At 41.5% G+C, this 23,242-nt stretch overlaps 1 protein-coding gene across 5 annotated transcripts in view; it reads right to left on the bottom strand.

Moving 5' to 3' along the window:
- XPO4 (exportin 4) overlaps positions 1–23,242 on the bottom strand; it is a 93,278-nt gene that overhangs the window by 60,457 nt on the left and 9,579 nt on the right. For 3 of the 5 annotated variants that reach the window (XR_009691305.1, XM_061133369.1, XM_061133371.1), the window contains exons 2-4: positions 15,470–15,575; positions 10,209–10,350; positions 6,276–6,414 (exon numbers count right to left, since the gene is read on the bottom strand). Coding sequence is in view for 3 of the 5 variants with exons in the window: in XM_061133369.1 (XP_060989352.1) it covers positions 6,276–6,414; positions 10,209–10,350; positions 15,470–15,575 (387 nt within the window). In the remaining 2 variants the exon portion in view is untranslated. Of the gene's footprint in view, positions 1–6,275; positions 6,415–10,208; positions 10,351–10,458; positions 10,613–15,469; positions 15,582–23,242 lie in introns of those variants that run through there. The other 2 variants (XM_061133370.1, XM_061133372.1) reach the window with 2 other exon arrangements.

Below are 23,242 nucleotides of genomic sequence, written 5' to 3'. Positions count from 1 at the left end.
ACTTTACAATTATGAAACAAAAGGACGAACTTTCAAAAACAAGTGGGTCCCTAGCAAATCCACCATTCAAGGACTTAAGAAATACATGAAAATAAATCATGCAGCATGGTCAGCGGTGCTACCAGAAATCAAATATCCTGGCTTTGACCTACCTAAAACAACCAGCTCTTTAAGAACTAAAGTTAAGTGAGATACTGTATCATTAAAAGATAACTGAGCAGTTTTATTCGCTCCTTAATGTGGAAGCCCTGCAAGGCTTCGAGGTTGGCATCATTAATGAGAATACTGTGGCCCAGAAGTGCCAGTTAACAGAAATCCCTGGAGAATGATCAATGTGAAGCATGGACTGCACACGGAATAAGCGAGGTGCTCTGCACAGACCAGCAGAGCGCTCCTCCTGTTCACAGAGGACGCAGACACTTCCTGGTGTCTAAGACAAGTCACTTGTCTCCAGACCATCTACCAACCAGATCCCATGAACACAAAGCATCGTGCAAGCAGGGCAGGGCACTCAGGAGGCGGCCAAAGAGCCTCAGAGAAGGGGAAGCTCCTTCTCGGGGAGAAGTGGAGGAAGTCCTCCCCTCTGCCAGCTCCAGGGGTCCCCCGAGGGCATAACCCCTGAACCCCCACAGCTCAGTGCCTTCCGGGGCTAGGTCTTATTTCTGTTCTAGAGACAGCCAGGGCTAGGTCTTATTGCTATACTAGAGACAGTCGGGGCTAGGTCTTATTTCTGCTCTAGGGACAGACAGAGCTAGGTCTTATTGCTGTATTAGAGACAGTGACTCCAATATTTCGGGGGCCAGAAACAGAATCTGTGGTCACTACAGTGGGAACCCCACTGAAACCAGGTCAGAGGTGACTGGCTGACTGGCAAGCAGTGTACCGTGAGGCTCGCACTGAAGTTATCAATCGGGATGAAGCTGGTATAAAGGACCGTCAGTACAAAGAGGTGAACACGGCAATGCTTCATTTATCCAAAATCATAAAGACTAAGTATCTGTTGATCTTCCAAATGCAGCAAGCAAATGCTTTTAATGAAACTTACTTCATGTAAAATTTTCCAAAACAACCATTCTAAGGCAATTATACATGGTGTGGTGACAAAGCGAGCACCAGGAATCCACTAAAACACACAAGGCGAGTTCCCAGCCCAGGACACTGGGGGCAGAGCCCAGCCCTGCTGGACAGACGTGTGCCCACGGCTGTGCCCAGGCGCCGTCTGTGCCTGTCACTCGCTGCTGCTGGCAGTGTGATCAGCACTAACAAGCAGCCCCAAGCGACAGAGTTCATTTCCAATAACTCAGAAGCCAAATAATAATATTCGTTACAACTATACCCCAAATCAATTCCAAATGAAAACCCTCCGCGGGACTCCCCCAGTGGGCCAGGACATGGACTTTAAACCCTACTGTTTCACATAAAGAGGTCAGAAAAGCTGGGCCCTGACAGGCTGAGACTCAGCACGTCTAGTGACTGAACCCAAGCACTTCATCTGTTCAGCCTCGACTGTCAACCATGAAACGGCTATACCTTGTCACCACAGAGGTCACATGACGGCCCTGAGGTTCAGACTGGATGATGGGGGGAAAATGCTACATAAATGCAGCAAATATGACAGGATAAAGTCAAAAGGCAACAGCATCCTCATGATCATAAAAATAGCCTGTGTTGGCTTCTTTTGTCCTACTTCCTGACTGTTAACTACAATCCACCAAATTAAAATCACAAGGTAAGTTACCAATTTAAAAAAGAAAACCAAAACTAAAGCATCGCTCGTCCAACAGTGCTTGCTCACCTAGGTTAGTAAGCCAACCTGTGCCTGACACAAGGGAAGGAGGAAAATTAACATTAACACAAGGGAAGGAGGGAAATGAGTGTTCCCAATTTTTTTTTAGCTACTGATGAATGTCAAAGACAAAACTTAATATGTAAAACAAGTAGAGGACATTCAATGAGGTTTGAAGGTAATGAAAGAGTCTAATATGTTTTCTTTCACTGAAGTACTAAAACTCACAAGTCGATTCACCAGCTAACAGCTGAAGTAACTGCAGCCTTCATATTAGAAGTCTTAAAGCAGAATTCTCATTTCCAGTAAAAGACACTAACTTCACAGAAGTGGAAAGAACACCCTTCAGGGACAACGTGCCTCACTCTCCAGCTTACTGTCACTAGAACAAGATACTAGCACACTAACCAGCTGACAAAATACAATACTCTTGTTCAGAGAGAACTGTCTCTTATAATAGCCTGGCTCTTGCCCCTAGAGCTTTATTACCAAGAATAAACTTTATGAAAGGTTGCCATACATAAAGCAGACCTCCAGCTGCTCCTCTAAGCAAACATCAATGAGACTTGTGATAAGAGAGATTAAGTTGCTATCACGTCCACCAGCAGCCGGGAATTTCTCACCCTCTTCTCTCTAGCATGGCAAAGAGGAAGAAAGGAGGCTTAAACCACACATTCAACAGCTTTAAGAGTGACTTACATAGGCCAACTGCTTTCAAAGGAAATAAAACAAACATGAAATAGGTTAAAAATTTAGTCTGAATGTTAATTAAAATACAACATTTAGCCACTTTCCTTGGGAAGCGAGGACTCCTATTAACTCCTCCAAGGGGTGACCCCCTGCCCTGGGGACAAAGCAGCCCAGGGGGAGGCCTGTGCACATCAGGAGGGGACGGCACAGGACAGAGACCCGCACACACAATGCCCGCAAAGACAGCACAACACACAGACAACTGTGTGGTCTCAACAGGAAACTGTGTTAACTCACAAAATGCAGAGAACAAAGACCATAGGGCACTCTTCAAGTGTTTAAAGGAAACATGCTGATCATATACTCTTAAAATACACAAATAGTTTTCATTCATGGATAAGAGCAGAAATACTTTCTTCTGGTTTTCAACACTTAAAATGCCATTGAATAGACAAAGATGATAGCATGTCCTAAGATCCTGTAAAAAAAGGGGTGTGAGGCCACGAGGGACATAGCATTTGCCAAGTGCTCTTAATGCTGTCCTTCCAATAATGGTCAATTACCACCCAGAGAAGTTAAAACAATTTCTCAAGTAAGAGAGGTAGTTTACCACCACTGATAAATGGCAAAGCTAGGATGTGAACCTAAGTGTGAATCCAAAGTCAAAATCCATGCTGTAGCATATGATCCTGCCCCAAATGCGTTCACACTTGCAACTTGACTAGCATGATGCTGGACCAGAAGCTACACTCAGAAAGCAAGGGGGAGAGCCAGAACTAAGTTGGCTAATAGTCAGTTAGCCAAACTGACTACTTTCCAGTCAATTAGGGACAACAGGAAGCATCATTCTTAAAAGGGTAAAGTTAGTCAACTAACCTACAAAATCATGAGGTCAACCCTTTCTTTCATCCAAAGAAAACCGGTTACCACTTCAAGTATCTCTAAAATCACCTTTATACCAAAAGTTTCTGGCCACCATCATCAGTTTTCCGATTTTATCATTTTGCTTTCTTATCAAAGTTTTAAACCTCTTCCTCACTGCTATTCATGTCTCCAAGACTAAGAAAATCTCATGCAAACTCTTGAAGCACTCGCACAAATCCTTAGCAGCTGAGAAGACGGGAAGACAGACTAAAACGTTTCCTGGTCTGCAGCCTCATCTTTAAACCTGCTGAAGGAACAGGAACGGCTCCAGGCACACGTCTTGAACTTGAATTTGCCATATAAATGCGGGAATGCTTTCCAAGACCACACATTTTCAGTGTGGTCACCAAAACAAATTCATCTAGCAATCTTGAAATTAAGTTCTACATCCCACTACTGACTTCCTGCTACTATAAAAGTCCTGTTAGGAGAAATTTAACTTTAAAAAACTCCTCCTGTTTTGGAATAGTTCCTGAGAATATTAAATTTACTCATTCCTCTCAAAGGGAATGTACTGTGAACAGCGCAAAATCTTCTCTAACTAAACAGCTACATCTGTTTCAATCATTCTGGAACATCGGTTATTTCAGTGGCTCTAAGAACCAATCGCCATTTGCAGTGAGCCTACTTTCCGGGGTGGGTCAGGGTTGGTTACCCAGGGGGAGAGAGAGGAGGGCACAATTCCCAATTCCCGGCGTGTGTGCATTCCTGACAGCAAGGGCTCCAGGCCTTCGTCTTCAGCATCCAGAGACTACCATGGTGAACGAGAACAGAGTAGAAATTCCACCTCGACACTGACACCTCAGCCGACAGGATCACCAAGGACAATCAACAACAATCCCAGAGCCACTGCTAAGTTCCTCAAGTTCACCTCCTGGTCAGTCACAGTGAGCTGGAATCCTGTCCTGCACACAAGTCACCTGAGACAGAGAGTCGCTAAGTAAAATCAAAGTTACAAAGAGGAGCCTGTTCAGAGTTGGGGCTGGGATGATATTTCCAAGGGGCAGCCTCAGCTCCAACCTTTTCCCTATGAGTTCCAGCCAGACAGGCTGCCACATGACTTCCCCATGACCATCAGCGAGGTCCTTGCTGGACTGCCCACATGGCCAAAAGTGAGGCAGGAAAGGTTAACAAAATCCACGCCACTGTGGTACTCTGGACACACAATGAATGCAGGCCCTGAGGTGCCAGTGCCTCAAGAGCAAAGCTCTTCACCAGAAGTGGGAGACTCCATCTACCTACAGAGGGTTTTGAGAGCGTATTCCCAGGTATCTTCACCTTGGAAACTGTTAATGGAATCTTATCTGCAGACTATTTTCAACAGAGCTCCTCACTACACCAAGTCAAAACAACTCATAAAATGTAATGATTCAAACATGCACATCTTTGAAGTTGTTAGCTTTATATAAACAATTAAACTAGAAGACTACAATTAAGTGGAAGGAACACAGAATAGGATTTTTAGACTACAAAGTCTCTAGACTACAGGGTCCAATTCAGTTGTCTTTTGTGGTGTGTGGCTATCTTGAATTCAAATAAAATTTAATTAAAATAAAACAAAAAATTCAGCTCCTCAGTCACACAAGCCACATTTCAAATACTCAGAAGCTGCATGTGCCAAGGCTGGAGAGTGAAGACAGAACATCTGCATCAACACAGTGACTTCTACCGACAGCACGGCTCCTGGAAGAAACCAGCCACAACACAACACACAGGACACCATCTACACAGCCAACCTCAAACGCTCTGCGTCTTGACTGTGTGGTTGTTCACTGGCACACAGAACTGTCACAACTTGATGGATACAGTAATGCATGGAATTTACTCAATAAAGCTGATAAGAAAAACTCCAAAGGAAAGAAATACCTAGGGCAGATATAGGAAATTCCTTTGGTGGAGACCTCACTGGGTCAGTCCCAGGAGTGGGAGGTAAGCGTGCACACACATATGTTGTGTCTGTGTGTGTGTGTCAGAAGTGGCAGAAGACACCCCAGATACTGTAGAAGGGAAGGGACAGGGCCTATGGTCCTCCTAAAATGATCTCACACCACAAGTCACATACCACCACCCTGCTCGCTGGGGGACCACTAGACACCATCCATATAGAGACGTAAGGGGCAGAGCCTCAAAGACACCTTTCAAATGATTAAGGAAAAGGAACTGGGAAAATGAAAAGATGGCCCAAAATACCGAAAGATTTAACACCTGAGAATCAGCTGAGCCAGGTACTGCCAACCCCAACTGGACACAAACTAAATCTCCCCCAGCTGATGAAGTCAGCAACTCCAGCCAAGAACCACAGCTGACCACAGCCCACCACTCTCTAGACTGACCGGTTCTCACAGGCAACAGGAGATGGAAAGGTAAGAACCAGCCAGGCTCCCCAGAAAACTCAGGTGTGCAGGCACACCTGGTGGTCATAGCACGCCTTCACCTATTAGTATTGCAACACTTAAGAATTTTCATGTCAGATATCATTTTTGTATTTGCCTCACACATTTCCAAATCCTTTGAAAGGTTTATTAAAAATGGGGGGAAATGTTCAACAGAAGGGTAATGGTTAAGAATATTATGGTATATTAGCTTGTAATACTGGACACCATTAAATAGGATTATGAAAACTATACAAGATTTATGAACTTATGATTATGAATCTTGGTAACACAGAAAAACAGAATCAAATGAAAAAGCAAAGTACACTCTACCCACAGTATGTACACATATAAAAGAAAGACTAGAAGAAAACATGAACAAACAGAAATTGCTTGATTTATCAGACTGTGCCTTTTTTTAATGTAGATACCCATTACTGTTGCTGTAACAGTATTAGTGTAATACAAAATAAAACTTAAATATTTACAAATAGCACACTTACCACAGTGGGGTTGCCACTACTTATCAACTGGCTGACTTCATGAAAAATGCTTTTGCAGTCAATTGATTTATCTAATGATCCTCGTTTTACAATTACTGCTACTGCTAATAGAATCTGTTCCCGAACATACTTTTGGAGGCTGTAAAACATAAAAATCATTGTGAAAACTTTTACACAAATCCAATATAAAAATACTCCCAGATTCCTCACTGTGCCTGCAGCTGCTAGCAGCACGGCTCACAACTAAGGTGGCGTGCTCCTGGTCACACAATGGTCTACTGCAGAGTCCGGGACTCGAATCCACACTCCAGCAGCAACGGTTATGTGACCCTGGGCAAGCTCCTTCACACCCAGAGCCTCAGTCTCCTCATGAAATAGGGGTAAGAGTAACAGGGTTGTCACAACAAGGACTGCCCACTCTCAGCTTCACAGTCCATGCACACTAAGCGCCATGGCAACTCCGGGCAACCCTGCAGACGGACATGCTGCAACTTCGTCTCCATCTCCATCACTGCTAACATGGAAAGGTAATGTGCCAGCTAGCCAAGACACAGCACCATAAAAACATACACACTCTTAAAAACCTGTTTGTACAGATACGAACACGAAATACAAAAGTCTTTATATCTAAGTTCTGTTCCTCAGTGTGGTGGCAGAAACACCTGTTTCAGATGGAAGCCTCCTACAAAGCCCGTTGGGCCACAGGGACATACAGACTTAACTGCCTTTTCACAACCATTTCTTAAAAGGAAGGCTTGGAAAACCTAACTCTGAACTTCATAATCCAGCCTCTAGAACGTCACACAGATTCAATAACCACGTGCCCCTGGGACAAAACCCAAACTCCCCAGCATGGCTCATGGCAGTAGGAGCCACCCCAGACTCCCCATCCCTTGCCGTCCAGCACAAGAACAAACAGTGCCTGCTTTACTCTGAATGGTGTCCCCATGCAGACATAAAAGGTAGAGCCCTCACTTTTAAGGGGGTTCCTGGGCCTCCCTCCATCTCAGCCCCTCCACTCACTCTCACAACTGCAGCTGCACTGAACCTCCCTCAGGGCCTGCCCCCTAAACACCTCTCTCTGCACCTGGCTGGTCATCCAGAGGAGGGTTCCCCATACCACACACAACACGAAGTGTCTGTTTCTGGGGGGTTAACTGTGTCTCCCAGGCTGGTTGCCATGCCGAGCATGCTGCTGTAGTCCCATGGAAAAAGCACACTGCCTGCCACACAACAGGCATTTACCAGACATTCATCCAAATGAACAAACATGACTTGCTCTGTCAAGAATGAAGAGAAAAATATTCCTTCAAAATAGACCTGAAGGATTCATTAAGCAAATAAAAGCAAAGACCCTACTGTGTGTAAAAATGTGAGGTGACCAGGGGGAATGTTTGTACTTCTCAGGGACACAACAGTTTGAAACAATGACTGCCACTAGAAAGGTACACAGAGCTAGTTTTAAAGATCACTACTGGGACTCTTTACGACCCCATGGACTGTATGCCACCAGGCTCGTCTGTCCATGGAAAAATTCCAGGCAAAAATACTGGAGTGGGTTGCCTTTCCCTTCTCCAGGGGATCTTCCCAACCCAGGGATCAAACCCATGTTTCCTGCACTGCAGGCAGATTCTTCACCATCTGAGCCACCAGGGAAGCCCAAATCACTGGAGAACAGTAATACCTAAAATTCATTAAGTGCTTATGATCTGTCTTTATATAAACTAACTTCACAAAAATTAATACATTTAATCCTCACAATCTTTTGAGTAAAGTACAACTATTCACTCTATTTAATAATGAGACAACTAATGCACAAAGACATTAATTTGCCCAAGGCCATAGAGTTAGTAAGGGCCACAAGGGGGATTCATAGTCCAGTTCTCAATCACTATGCTATACTGCCTCTAAAAAGTGTACCCTGCATTTCACTCACAGATTGGAGGAAACAGTAGAAAAGAAAGGAAAACTTTGGTGTCTGCCATGGGAGATACACAACAGTATGTATGTATTAGTCTACAGTCCCTAACCTGTAGCACTCTACCCATGTGGCATACCAAAATCTTTAACTTGACTCTGATCCACTCACAGGACATTCTACAAGATTAAAACTTATCTGTGCCATGAAAGTCCAAAAAAGGCAGAACTGTTTTAGATTAAACGAGACACAACAACTAAATACATATAATCTATGGTTAAATCCTGGATCAAAAAGTAACCTACAGAAGATAAAAGGGATACAAGCAGCACTATTCAGACAACTGGGAAGGTCAGAATTATAGTGAATAATGTAAATACAGAGTTATATCAAGAGCACTGAGATGATCTGAGGAGAGCTGCACTGCAGGATTTAAGGGGTGGGAGTCACTCAATCACTGGCTGAGCCTCTGCCAGGGAGAAGGCACATGGCATGGTCACAGCACTCCTCTTTCCACTTGGCTGAAAACTTTTTTCCCAAAAAGTAAGTGTGGGAGACAATATATAAGTGAACTATTTCCATGTGGAACCTGACAATCAACTCTAAAATAGCTCCTAAACTCACTGGAATTATTATGGTGAGATGATTTTTGGATAACACAAGAGATGACATGCACACAACTGAACTCTGCCAAGCTGAAAGGCTGGGTAAGTAGGCGCGTACGGGTGGGGATGGGGAGACCTGTGATAAATGAGCAGCTCCAGGTTGGTGGGGGAGTGTCTGTGTGTGTATGTGGCGGGGGCGGGGTGGGGTGGACTGTGATACATGAGAAGCTTCAGGGCAAGTTGACAGCAACATCCAAAAGGGTTCATTAAACAACAAATTTAAATAAAGGAAGAAAAACAGCATGAAGGAGAAGAGAAAGGTCTGAAACAGGAGCAAGTTTTCCTCATGCTGTTAAAACTGAAACAAATAAGCCACACCCTCACTCGGAGACAAGCTCCTTTGCTCATCCCTGGAACACTTTATCCTTCCAACCTGTGATGCTAACAGGCTGAGTCACAGCCTGTTGGGATTTTTCCCTTGTGCATTTTTCTACATGAAGCACTTACTAGCACTTTACTGAGTGCTAAGTACTGTGAACTCAGAGACTGCTAGTGAACCAAGCAGGAACAAAGCCACACAGAACACTCTGACATATCTTTAAGGCTGTGTGCATCTCTGTCACCACGACCAGCATCCTTAATCACCAGCAGTTCTCATCACGTAACATTTCTACATCGAGTGTGAAAATAAATATCTGTGCAGAGAGTGTTCAGCTGCACAAACTGCACACAGACAATGTACGATGCCTCTCCTTAGAAGACTTGGCATTGAGGGGACTTAAAAAAAAATGGTACAAAAGTATACAGTAAATGAATTTTCCCCAAAACCTGTATAGCCAGTAGTTTTCCTCATTTGTTTCTAAATCATACAGGAAATGAATTCACACAATCTTGTAAAATTTTTAAACAACACAATGTGTATAATATAAAAAGAAAACTCACTCTCACCCCATTCCTCAGACCTGACCCCTCTCCACAGGAAACTTAAAAAGAATGCAGTGTTTTCTGCTCTATGACCTTCCCAACATGTACATGTTAATGGTGCCTGACTTCCCCCAACCCTCATGGCTACTCACCTATTGTAATACACACCAAGAACCAAAAGAAGCATAAGTAAGTACAAAGGATTTTCGACTGAGTCAAAGATCAACTTTTATTTATAAACAAAAGCCTAGAACTAAACAACAACAAAAAGCCCTAACATCCAAGCATAATCTATTCAAAGAAATGAAACCCAGTGTCACAAGTTTATAGTAAAAAATCTTCTTTCATTAAGTTTCAAAACAATCTACAATCACATGTATGTGAATTTTTAAGATACGAGCCACACACAGAGCTTAACTATAAACGTCAGTGATTGAAAAGCAAAGGAAAACCCAACCCGAGGAAGAGTTGAGAGCAGGTACTCACTGAGGCCTCTGCAGGACATAGTTCAGGAGGAAGGTGCGTAGGGACTCGATAATGCCCTTCTCCAGGAGAATCCACTCTCGGACCACGGCCTCCATGATGGCCGTGGCAGCTTGGAAGAGGACATAGTCCACTTTACTTGTTTCTGGGGAGGAAACCAGACACCGTCGTTAAACAGCAGACCACCTTCCCCTGCGCACTCTGCATTTATTAATTTTAAAGAGAACTTTCAGACAAGGAAGGAGATGGTTACCTGTTCCTTTTTTATCCAGTGACCTTGCTCTAGCACCACAAAGAGGTTAGTTCCTCTCAGAAGACACCTCAGGCAGGTGGCAGCTAGTCACCGATCACAATTGTCACAAACTTTCCTCACCTCTCTTCAACTGTTACTTCCAAAGCATGAAGAACTAAAAAATAACACAGCTTTAACAAAAATAAAATAAAAATAGAAAGCAATCAGAAAATGTTCTAAGAGATTCTCACCCTATGCAAAACAGAACTTTGTATCTGCAGAGAATCTGACAAATGAGCCTCTGAACATTACTATCTGTGATGAGCCATGCTGTCAAGACATCTCAAGTTTGTTAGGTAATTAAGCTTTGAGCAGAATGGCCCATCTCCAATAGCAAGTTCAGAAATGAGCACAATCACATTCAGGTTCTTTTCCTCAAAATGTTTAAGAAATAATAAAGTCACATTTACACAAGGTGAGAAGTTCTTGTGAATTTTCTGATTGCAGTAGTGATCAAACTGAGTAAAATCCCAAAGCTACACTCAGAAAGATCCAGCTTTAATGAGCAAGTTACAGCATTTGCACTGAACTCGCTTCTGAGGGGAAACCAGACACCATCTTTAAACAGCAGCTCACCTTCCCTTGCGCATTCTGCGCTTATTCATTTTAAACAGAACTTTCAGACAAGGAAGGAGATGGTTACCTGTTCCTTTTTTACCCAGTAAACTAAAACTAAATCAAGAAAGTTTAAAAAAAGAAAAAAATAGAAAATTAACATACTGAAGAAACACTTTACATTAATTTTCTATTTTTTTCTTTTATTCATCAACACCACTATTATCGGTTTCCAAAGCAGCATTATCAAAAGGGAGAAACAGTCAAAATGAAGTCAAGAAAAAGTAGAAATTTTCTGAAGCTCTACAAAATAACCATCATGTGCAACCCACACGGAGTCTGATCCGACTCCGGGTTTCTGCCTAGACCACTGCACAGGAGTGCCTGAGGCCCGAGAGACACCTGTAGGCACAGAAGAGCACCTACAATGACTTCTCAGAAGAGAATGAAGACATGAGCAGGCACATCATATTCTCCACTTTTCAAGTGCAGACCATTTATTACAAGTGATCTAGACACAATTTTCTATAGAAGTGTTCGAAGAAAGGTATGCCTACGTCAATTTCTATTATACTAGGGTACAGTGGGGGCGGGTTTGAAAATATCAAAACTAGTAGGGGAATGAATCAATCTGGACCTTTTTCTTTTTTTTTCTTTTTGATTAGTCCATGCCATTTTAACATGAATTCTAACAGAAATGGTAATCAGAACTCACAAAATTTTAGAAAACTTAAAATATAATGAATAAAGCAATAGTCTCCAAAAATGTAAACCGATCCTAAAAAGATGCATTTAAAGTTCTAGTAGGGAAAAGAAAGTGTTTTAGTCAAAGAGGACTTGAAACAGAAACCAGTGCTATTATCTATTTAGCTCACTAAGGAGAAATATGGTACTGCCTCATAAAAGTAATTCAAATCATCTACTATAAACCTCTTCTTAAAACAATGGTTATTTGCCTATCTGCACTTTTCACTGCAACGTAAAGTTTTTAAGGACCTGTAATCCTTAACCTTGGATTTGAACAGGGAAGTAATATTGTAGGGACTTACAGAATTTTAGAAACAGAACCCTAAAGATCCCCTAATCCAATCCCTGCATGACACAGCTGAAGAAGTCGCACAGAGAGACAGAGGAGACTGAGGCCCGCGTGGCTGGCCCTGTCTGTTGGGTGATGTGGGCCCGCCCTGAATGCAGGCGCCAGCAGGGGGCCTGGCAGGCACTCCCGCTTCTCATGACCGCTGAACATGCTCCTATCTAACTGTGCTTACAGTCTAGCCTTTTTCCTCCCTGTCCCATTCTTTGCAATTGTAAGGGGACAATTACAGAAAGTAAATGACATACAGAAGTTTTCAAGAGAACTCTTTTCCTTGTACTACTATTTCTGTAAGAAAATGTCTCTTTTAAGAAAGGAGGAATCTGAAAAAAAAAAAAAAAAAGTCAGATTCCAAATTTAAGAGTAGTTTTCCTAACTTAATAAAAAGTTCTTTCTCATAAACACTGCCATTGGCCTTCCTAAACTGCACTTAAACGTAACAGAAACATGCAGAAGACGGCAGCCAGAACTCTGCAAGCCTGCCAGTAGCAGGTGAGGCCTTCGCACACAAAGGAGCCTCTGTCTTCTCTCTGCTGAGATGCTCAAAACTGCAAGGTCCCTGTGCAGAGCTCCCGGCTCAGCTGGAATCACCAGCACTCTCAGGGGTGACTTCCCACTGACTAGGACACTGTCTGAAAGATGACAAGTTAATTTAAGCCAGCTTAGCAGGAAGCTCTTACTTCCTACCATGGTAACTCACTCTAATAACAATTATAAATAAAATTCAGGTGCATCTTGTCGGCCATCTGAAACCAGACAGAGACAGGAAGACTAGAGAGAGAGCAAAGCTAAGGGCTGGGAGCACAAGCACTGCCTTCCAGCATCCAGCAACTGCACCGCCCTGCCCGCTGGGGCTCCCGTCCAAAGCAGAGGCCATGTAAGCCGCATGGTGACACACGCACACCAACAGTATTAAGGCTCAGATTCGCTCTGTCTCGGCTGTCTCTGAGATGAAAAACGAGAAAAATCCTCTTCTCTCGGAGAGCTCCAAAAGTGCTGGTCTGGGGGGGGAATTTCTTCAACAAGAGCAGAACGCACAGGTTTCCTGAAGGAACATCTGACCCTACAAAACTAGTAAGTTCCTAAGTTCCAAAGACTTCTGAGGCGAAAAAGTCAGAAAGTGCCCTTCTAACAAAACACAGAAACATGCAACATGCACACACTCAGAAAAGAGCAAAGAAATTAAAGCTACAACGAAAACAAAAGCTTAAGACCAGAAAGAAATGAGGAAAAATAAGAAATAACAAAACTTAGAAGAGAGAAGGAAGAATTTTAAAAAGTCAGAAAAAGGAAACATCCAAGAGAAAGCCTCCCCTTCGTCAGAACCTATCACCCAGACACTCCACACAAGTGACCTATATCCCGAAACAAGAACGTGAAAACCCTGGATTGCGATCGACTGCCACATGCGTGAGAAGTCTTCTCAGAGGAACTAACGTTTCTGGGCTGGTGGCAACTGGGTAAGGAGTTAAGCTTTCTGTGAAGTTCAGAGGTCAACATTAATGTAACACCAGGCTTTGCAGTACATTAATGATTATGCTTGTACACATGCACCCAACTTTTAAATAGTTATGTCTCAAAACCCAAAATGCTTTCAGTAGCGTAGCCAGAACTAGCAATACTATTCTTTAGAAATTTTTATCAGGAAAACAAAAGTATTCTAAAACAAGCTCAAGTCATAACAAAGCAATAGTTCTTCATAAAATATACATACTCTAAAAAAGAGAGTGGTAAACAAATACACTCTAATATCATACTTATCACTGAGACCGGTATTTCCCAGCCAGTACAGAATGACAACCGAGTCGTGGCCGGAAGTCGGATGAGACACCGCGGGGACCTGCTGACGCAGTTAGGCCGAAGCCTCAAAAGCCAGGCTCAGATCATCTGAGCTTTTCTCCCTCCACTGACTCTGACAGCTTCAAGGCCGTAAGGATGAAGAAGCAAGGCTCCCTCCTACTCTTAATGATCTTCAGTTTTGCTTCTTTTAATACTGAGTTAAATATTCTCCACATGGTAACAAGTTTTCTTAGTGTCAGAAACAAATTCAACCAAGTATAAAAATTGACTACTCAAAAAAAAAAAACCTTGCCTCATTTAGAATTAAAGGTGAGTATTGGACTGCTTCTCTAACTCAAGCTCTAACTCCTGGAGGGGACAGGGCCGCCTTTACCACCGCTGCCAGCTCCGCACAGAGTACTTTTCAAAGGCCGTCTGACATATGGTCACATAACAATGACCTTCATCTGACCTCTCGCCAAGTGCTTTCACATGTTGCTATATCTGCGCCTCACTACGACTTAACATGGTCAAGTCCCTTTAAGGAAATGGCATCATTATGCCCATTTCACAGATAGAAAAGGCTCTGAGGGGCAATGTGACTTCCCGTGCTGCTTCCAGGCTGCAGGGACCCCAGCGCCCAGCCCTTCCACTAAAGGCCCTGGACCTCAGCCCTGACCCGGAAAGCACTGCGCACACAGAGACCGACTGTGGGCTATTTACCAGAGCGCTGGGGGCCAGCGGGTTAGCCTTCCTAAAGCACAAGAACACACGGCAGATTCTTCAGCTCCTAACACTCAACTAACCAATTCTGTAGCCATGGACACCTCAAAAGGCTTCCTTTCAGAGCCCCCAATAGGGATTACAAAAAATGATTCCAAATAAGAAAAAAAGCCTACAAAAATCTTTCTTATAATAATTGAAAAATATCTAAGAGGCAAAGAGAATGCCATCTTTGAACAAGTTATAATTGCTGTTATTACTTTTAAAGGAAAGAGATCACTCTGTACGTATGTCAGATATAAAGTACAAACAAAACATTTTTTACAAGAGTAAAAAAACTCAATGTTTCATTTTAGGACATACAATGAAGAACCTACACAGAACTGACTAATATTCACTACGTGAGCTGAGTACAAACTATTATATACGGTTTTTAAAAAACTGAAAAAACAACTAAAAGAAACTGTAGAAATCTCCAAAAATAATCTTAACTTTAAAACACTGGGATGAATTACAGTGCATTTCCTGTAAGTGATATCATACTTGAAAACAATAGAAAAAACATTAGATTTTCCTCTCACCATTATCAGCCTTGACATTATGGCCAATAATGAAACAACTTATTGAATGCGACACTCAGCGAAGAAAAATCCAAAGCAAAACCAAAGTTTTCTCTCTGGCCTTATGGAATATCTTTAAAGTCACTCCAGTGGAATGACTAATGGAAAATTTAACTGTACAAACCTGCTTATCTTTAAATGCATTCAAACATCTAAAGTTCAAGATAGAAAAATTAGGTATTTTTAAAGTAAACACACTTACCCAAAATATGCTTGCAAACGGCAAACGGTGACTTTGACTTCCTGAATGACAAGAATATGTGCTCGGCATGCTGGCGCTGCTCGGTGTTAACCATGGAAGGTGGCGCCTTGAGAGTCAAACACACACAGAGCACACTTGTTTAATAAAGAGGCTTCAACAATAGCAATCCTTTTATCCACAACAAGAGAAGATATTTTCACTTTCGGGGACAACAGGAGGACAAACACTTGCTTAAGGAACTACAGTATTAAATATTATAATAGACACCTAAAATACATCTTCAAGAAAACAGAAGAAACTCCTGGCAAGGTTTGGATCAAGTTGCCTAACATTTTAGAAAGGCAGGTATTTATTTAAAAATTTTTGGTAAACTTTAAAAAAAACATAGCTAATATTGTCTCTTATTCCCAAATATACCATTCCATTTAAACTGATGAAGTTCAAATCACTTCTAAATTCTTAGGCACTGGTGAAACTGAATCCAAAGTTACTAAAACTTGATTTCTAAAAATGATCTTTTAATATAGTCTGCCCAGGTCTTCAAGTTCCATTTTGTTTTAACAATATTTCTTTCAAAGACAGTATCTTCTGAACCAGCCCAACCTAAAACATACATTCCCATTCCACGGTTCAGTTATCTTTGACCTCACTGAGACCCATCTGAAGCTTAGAAGGAGAGACTGGCTTATACAGCATACAGATTAAAATATCAGATTCCTCAACTGGGGGGGTGGGTGGCAAAAAAATAAACCTTTGTTGCTGTAACCAATATAAATTAGGGAAATCACTTCAAGTGTATTCAAAGACCTAGGAAGATGAAAAACATTTTGCCAGATACATTAAATCGATACTCAATATAAAGTCTATCCACTATGCAACATTAGTCATTATATCTTCAGTTAAAATAGTTTTTAAAAATCCAAGAAGTCAACTAACTTTGATTCTCTTGCCTAAAGGAATTCTAATTAGCTAAAGCCAGTTCAGACTACTATTCCTAAAGATATAGCACCCTCTACAGCTCTCCAGGTAAAAATGAAAAATTTCCACTAAAAATCTCCGGTAAACAGAGAAGAAGAATCACACTGCACAGCACAGGGAACTACGGCTCTTACCCTGTAATAACCTACAATGGAGTATAACCTACAAAACCACTGACTATACTGTACACCTGAAACTAAGACTGTAAATCATCTATGTGTCAGTCTTTTAAAAAGAACTGTGTTACATTCAGTTCTGTTTTATAATTTTGGCCGCACCAGGTTTTAGTTGCAGCACTCAGGATGTTCAGTTACAGCAGGTAACTTAGTTGCAGCATACAGGATCTTAGTTTCAACCAGGGATCAAACCCACATCCCCTAAATTGGAAACACAGAGTCTTAGCCACTGAACCATCAGGGAAGTCCCCTTGAATATTTTTAAAGGCTTTATTAATAAAATACTGTGAACAGCTAACTATGCTAAATATAAATATTTTTTCATTTGCAAATTCTTCATTTCCACCATTTTCCCTAATTCAACGAGTTGAGTCTGTGCTCTCATAAGACCCTTCATCTACTGACTATGACCTGAATACACTGCATGCTAAACACTACCACCACCTGCTATACTGTTTATGAACACAAGTTCTACAAACAAAACAGTTCCGAAAGTTAATGATACTGGGACAGCCTAATGTCATACACTTAATAACATACACGTCTGAATACAATTTTAATATAACATAAAAAATGAATTTCATTTTTAAGTTCAAATGATGAAGTATAAACTAAAAGCTTGTGTTAACCACCTGGTTGAATATCATACAAACAATAAAATCATCAAGTCAATAAGTTAAGGTACAAGATGGTATTCACTTTAATTTCTCAAAACTAAACTTTCAAATTCTTTCTCCTTGAAAATGAGTTTAAAACGGTTTCCAAGTAGCAAGTTATTATAAAGTCCTGAGAAACTTCATCTTAAAAAAAAAAAAAAAAAAAAATCCCCAGTGCCTGAAGATTCAACAGGCTGGGAGTCAAAACCAAACACACGCATCTCCCTTCCAAGATCCCCAGGCAGCTCTGACCTAGAATGCCCTCCTCTTCAGAACGTCACCCTTCACAGCTGCCTCAGTCCCGTCCCTCTTTACCAGCCTCTCTTGACCTTCCCCTAGATGGAGCACAAGAGACGTCTCTACCCCACCTCACACCACCAACACGTGAGTTCCCAGTACCCACACGTGTGAAGCCTCCATCACCCGACTCATCACAAGGTACTGCAGGTATTCATTGCCCTCGTTCCTTTCTCTACTGTTTCTGTGACACCAGAGCCATCCTTTCACTCATCTCTAAATTCCTAGAGCCGAGCCCATGCACAAGGGAGAGGTGGGAAGAGCACTGACATTGAGTATGGAGCACGCAACACAGTTTGCACTAGACAGGTAGACAGGTCTTTCTGCTTACAACAGGTCAACTCTCTTAAAAATCCCTTACAGCCATCAGAAAGACCTGGTTTCTAATTGTTTATCTGTGCAGCACAACAGCTGGGAAGCCTTGGGCAAGGACCCCTCTCTGGCCCCCCCATCTAATGATGCTAAGGAATGCACCTTATAATTATAAGAGAACTGTGGTTAAAAACGTGCTTATGGACCTCCCAAAATCCACCTCCAGTAATTAAACCTTATTGAGACTTAAACTGGAATTGTACTACCTCAGAATATGACAAGGTGACCTAGACACATCTAAGAAAAGACAAGGAACAGTCAAAATAATTTGGAAAAGGGGCGCTTTAGGGCCTTATGCTAAATGAAATAAGTCAGACAGAGAAAAGCAAATACCTTATGGTCTCGCTTACATCTGGAACCTAACAACAACAAAATGCAAAACCCTAAGCATAAGATACAGAAAACAGAAATTGGTGGCTGCCTGAAGCAGGAGCGGGGAGTGGTCAAGATGAATGAAGGTGGTTAAAAGGTACAAACTTCCAGTTACAAAAGAACTAAGCCTTGGGAGTGTAAAGCACTGCGTGGTAACTGCAATAACCATTCTGTTGGCTGTTTAGTCACAAAGCCGGTGCGCCTCTGCAACCCCATGGTCTGTAGCCGCCAGGCTCCTATTCCATGAAATTTCTCAAACAGGAACACTGGAGTGGATTGCCATTTCCTTCTTCAAGTGATCTTCCGGACCCAGGGATCAAGCCCAGGTCTTCTGCACTAGTAGGAGATTCTTTACCACTGAGCCACCTGGGAAGCCCACAATTAATTATACTGAACTGCTTATCTGAATATTGCTTAGAGGACAGATCTTAAAAGTTCTCATCACACACACACACACACACACATTATAAAAATATTTGGCGATAGATGTCAACTAGACTTATTATGATGATCATTTATCAATATATACAAATCATTATGTCTTACATTTGAAACTAACGTTAACTCGGGTGGCTTTTTTTTGGTTGCTTTTTGTTTGTTTTGTCTTTAGCCTCATGGCATGCAGGATCTTAGTTCCTGGCCAGGGATCAAACCCTCACCCGCTGCACTAGAAGCAGAGTCTTAACCACTGGACTGCCAGGGAAATCCCTGAAACTAACAATGTTAAATGTCAATTACACCTCAAATAAAAAGCAAATCACACTTGAAGTTCAAAAAAATAGCCTTTTAAAAACATGCAGAAAAAGAATGATAAGAAGGGAGTCTTATCCAACCAGATATAAATACTTAAAATAATAATTTAAGTGTCAACACTTAAGGCATAATAATAATTTAAAACACAGTATAAGAGCAGGAAAAAACAAACAATGGAACAGAGAGAATTCCCAGAAACTCATGAGATGCAACAAATTAGTGAAGACTAAACTTTACAATACAAGGCACTAGAACATTGGCTATTTATAAGCAAAAACGTAAGATTAGCTCTCCACCCGTTTATACACAGTAATAAATTCTAGGTGAAAAGTGAAAAGCAAAACTTTAAAAAAACTTTTAACAAGACACAGGAAAACACCAGGGTAGGGCAGGACTTTTTAAACAATAAATAAAAGACACAGTTTTTTAAATTAATCAATTCAATTATATTAAAATAATTCCTAAACGTTAACCGTAAGTAAAAGACGATTAGGAGGTAATAACTGCACTGCATGTAATTAACAAAGGATTAATCATAAAAACCCCACAAAAGAAAGGACAACATGCAGCATGACGGGCAGCGCGTCCTCTTCAGTCCCAGAGCTCAGGCACTGTCATCGGCGTTTCCTGTTACATGCGGCCAAACCCAATCCCAGTGGATAGGCAACTCAGCAGAAAAATGGCCAATGGACAGACAACTCACAGAGTAGAAGGAAAACTGCTCGATAAACAAGGGGACATACTCAGTCTCACTGGGAACCTCAGAAATGCACGCTGAAACAATGAGCTGTCTGTCTCTGAATGCTGGACAGAAGTCTAGTACAAAAACAAGAGCCTGGAGAGCTCGGGGTACTGCAAACAGTTATAAACTGCTGATGATCTAAGATGGGCCATTCACTTGAAATTCACAGTTCTCTAGAGTAAGTTCATGGGCCTGAACAGCAAGGTGTGCACCAGTCCACTTCTGGGCACTTATTCCTGGAGAACCTCTCCCCTACACTCAGACATGCCTACGGGACTACTAACAACAACGACATTCCCACCAACCGGGAATATGTGCAGTACCACCGTAGAATGGTTTGTAAGAGCTATGTTTACCAAGGAGATAAACTCTGAAAGTTATTCTGAAGAAGCAAACGATGAGACATATACAATGTATCATTTATGTAAAAACATTTTTAACTCAATATACTATATTATTTACCTTTGTAGGCAAAGTGTACAAACACAAAAAGGAAACAACTTTAAAACCGTGGTTATCTTTGTGGATGAAGAAGCAGGGCTGAAGAATGGTATCTAAAGGAAACCCAACGGGGCCTGAATCATATCTGTGATTTTTTTTTTAAAGACGGTAAGTAAAATGGCTATTAACATGTTACCCAAGGAGGTAGGTACAGGGGTGTGATTTATATTGTTCTATGTGCTTTCCCACTTATTTAAAACATGTCCTTTTTTTAAATGAGTGGGCATTCAATCCTGATAGTAATGATGACCAGATACCATGAACAACTCTTTTGCTAAAACCAAATTAAAATAGTGAATAAAACACTTCTTTAAAATTTTAATATACTGCTGCACTTACAAGAAATCAAGGAATCCCCAGAAGTGAGAAAGGAAGCAAAAGCAGGGATCCAAAGATGACATGACAGCATGTTCTCATGGATCCACCCTGGAGACACCTACCAACCCTGAGTCACCTCAAGCTCCATCTGGATAGCTGCCCAAGATGTAGAGGACAGGAGAGATAGCCAGGGCCCTCCTGAGACAGGGACACATTCCACAGAAAGCTAGCATCCTCCAGACAAGGGTAAACTTAAAAAAATCAGAAGGAGGAGGAAGGAAAGGAGGGAGAAGCTTGCCAGTCTGGCCCCCAGTGGATAAAAGAGGGAAAATGACTCCAGACAGCTGACAACCAGAAGCAGGTCCACAGACAGAGTTCTTGTTCCATTTCAACAGGACCCATGAGGTCTGGAAACTTTTACCCGAGAAACATAAAGTAGTCCTGTGTTCAGGCATTAGAGTAACACACTGAATACTGGCTTTGGAATTTACCACAAACACTTCCAGAGCTGATATTCGAACTCCAAACATATAAAGACACAAGCCACCCTAAGTTTGCAGAACAGCAAATCAAAGGATCAAACTAGCAACACTCGTAGACACTAGAAATGCCAGAAATGTAATATAAAATGTTTGAAAGAAAAATTTAAAACATATGAAGCAGATGTCATCAAAAATAAAAACCTTTGTACATCAAATGATATTATCAACGGAGATAATGGCAATTCAGAGAATACGAGAAATTCAGAAAATTATTGAATATTACACGTCACATTTCTGATAAGGGATTAATAGCCAGAATCTATAAAGAACTCTTACAACATCAGCTAAAAATAAAAAACAATTTTAAAATGGGCAAAGGAAAAGATCTCTCTGTCCATCCAGGGGTTAACATTCCTTGCTCCTAATGCAGGGGGCACGGGTTTGATCCCTGCTTGGGGAACGAAGATCTTACATGCCACACACAGCATGGCCAAAAAAAGGGGGGGGGGGGGGGGGGCAAAAAACTTGAATATATGTTTCTCCAAAGAAGATAATACACAAATGGCCAAAAAGCACTTGATAAAGTCTCAAGATCACTAATCTGGGAAACATATCAACATTGCAATGATATAGCACTTGATGAAACACAACAAAGCAAAAAAAAAAAAAACAGAAAATAACTTGTTGGCAAGGATGTAAAGAAACTGGAACCCTTGTCCACTGTTGGAGGGAATGTAAAAGGTGCCAGGTTAAAAAAAATACACAGCCACCATGGAAGACAGTGGCAGTTTCTCAAAAAATTACACACACTATACAAGACAGCATTCCACTTCTAGGTATATATTCAAAAGAACTGAAAGCATGACTCAAAAAGATTGTATACCAATGTTCATAGCAGCACTATTCAAAATGGACAAAAGGTAGAAACAACCAAGTGTCCACTGATGGACAAATGGATAAATAATATATCCACAGGATGTGATGTATTCAGTTTTATAAAGGAATGAAATTCTGGCACATGCTATAACATGGATGAATCTCAAAAACCTTATGCTAAGTGAAATAAGACAGACACAAAAAAGACAAATACTGTATGATTCCACACATATGAGGTACCTAAAATATAAAATAGTTGAATTCATGGAGAAAGAAAGCAGAATACTGGTACCAGGAGCTGGGGGATGGGGAGAATGTGGAGTTAGTTTAGTGCAACCAGTTTCACTTTGGGAAGATGAAAAATTCTGGACATAGTGATGATGGTTGCACAACAATGTGAAAGTACTCAAAATGGAAAATTCTATGTTATATTTTACATATAACATAAGTAAAAATTTTACATTTTAAAAAAAAATATATAAGAAGGAAGACAACACAACAGAGCCTTCCCAGGTGGTGCTAATGGTAAAGAACCCACCTGCCAATGCAGGAGACTAAGACACAGGTTTGATCCCTGGGTCGGGAAGATCCCCTGGAGAAGGACATGGCAACCCACTCCAGTATTCTCACCTGGAGAATCCTATGGACAGAGGAGCCCGGCGGGCTACAGTCCATGGGTCACAAAGAGTCAGACACAACTAAAGCTACTTTGCATGCACATGCACAAGACAACAGAATTTTGAGGAGCAGTGAGAGAAACTTGAATATTCATAGACATAGACCTTGTTTGGATGGTAGTTACAAGGGTATATTCAACTGCCCAAACTCCTCAAAATAGACACCCAAGATTTGTGAATTTTACTGTAAGTCAATACACCACAAGCAAAATATTTCAAAAACTCAATGGGCAAATTAAAAGACAGACTAGATACATTGAGAAGAAAACTGAACACAGATATGAAAAATTATTGAGAATGAAGAAAGGCACAAATATTAAGAGTCTTAGAGGACAAAATGACGGTCAGTTCTCTGCCCTCCATGGAGCCCCAGGAGCTGACCCACAGAGACCAGGCCCTCCAGCCTCCTCACCTCTTCCTGGCCCCAGCACCTCCTTTCCCCACCAAAGCCACAGCTCCCACAAGGCTGCTTGCCCCTCTAGCCACAGTCCTTTCCAATTCTTCAGTCTCCCTCCCTGCCCTGGATGTATTGCGGGAGAAAGACATTATCATTAAAAAAAAAAAAAAAAATGC

The sequence above is a fragment of the Dama dama genome, chromosome 30 (assembly GCF_033118175.1).
Source record: "Dama dama isolate Ldn47 chromosome 30, ASM3311817v1, whole genome shotgun sequence".
Classification (NCBI taxonomy): domain Eukaryota; kingdom Metazoa; phylum Chordata; class Mammalia; order Artiodactyla; family Cervidae; genus Dama; species Dama dama.
The sequence above is the reverse complement of the archived record's forward strand: the minus strand, read 5'-3'. Positions and strand labels throughout refer to the sequence as shown.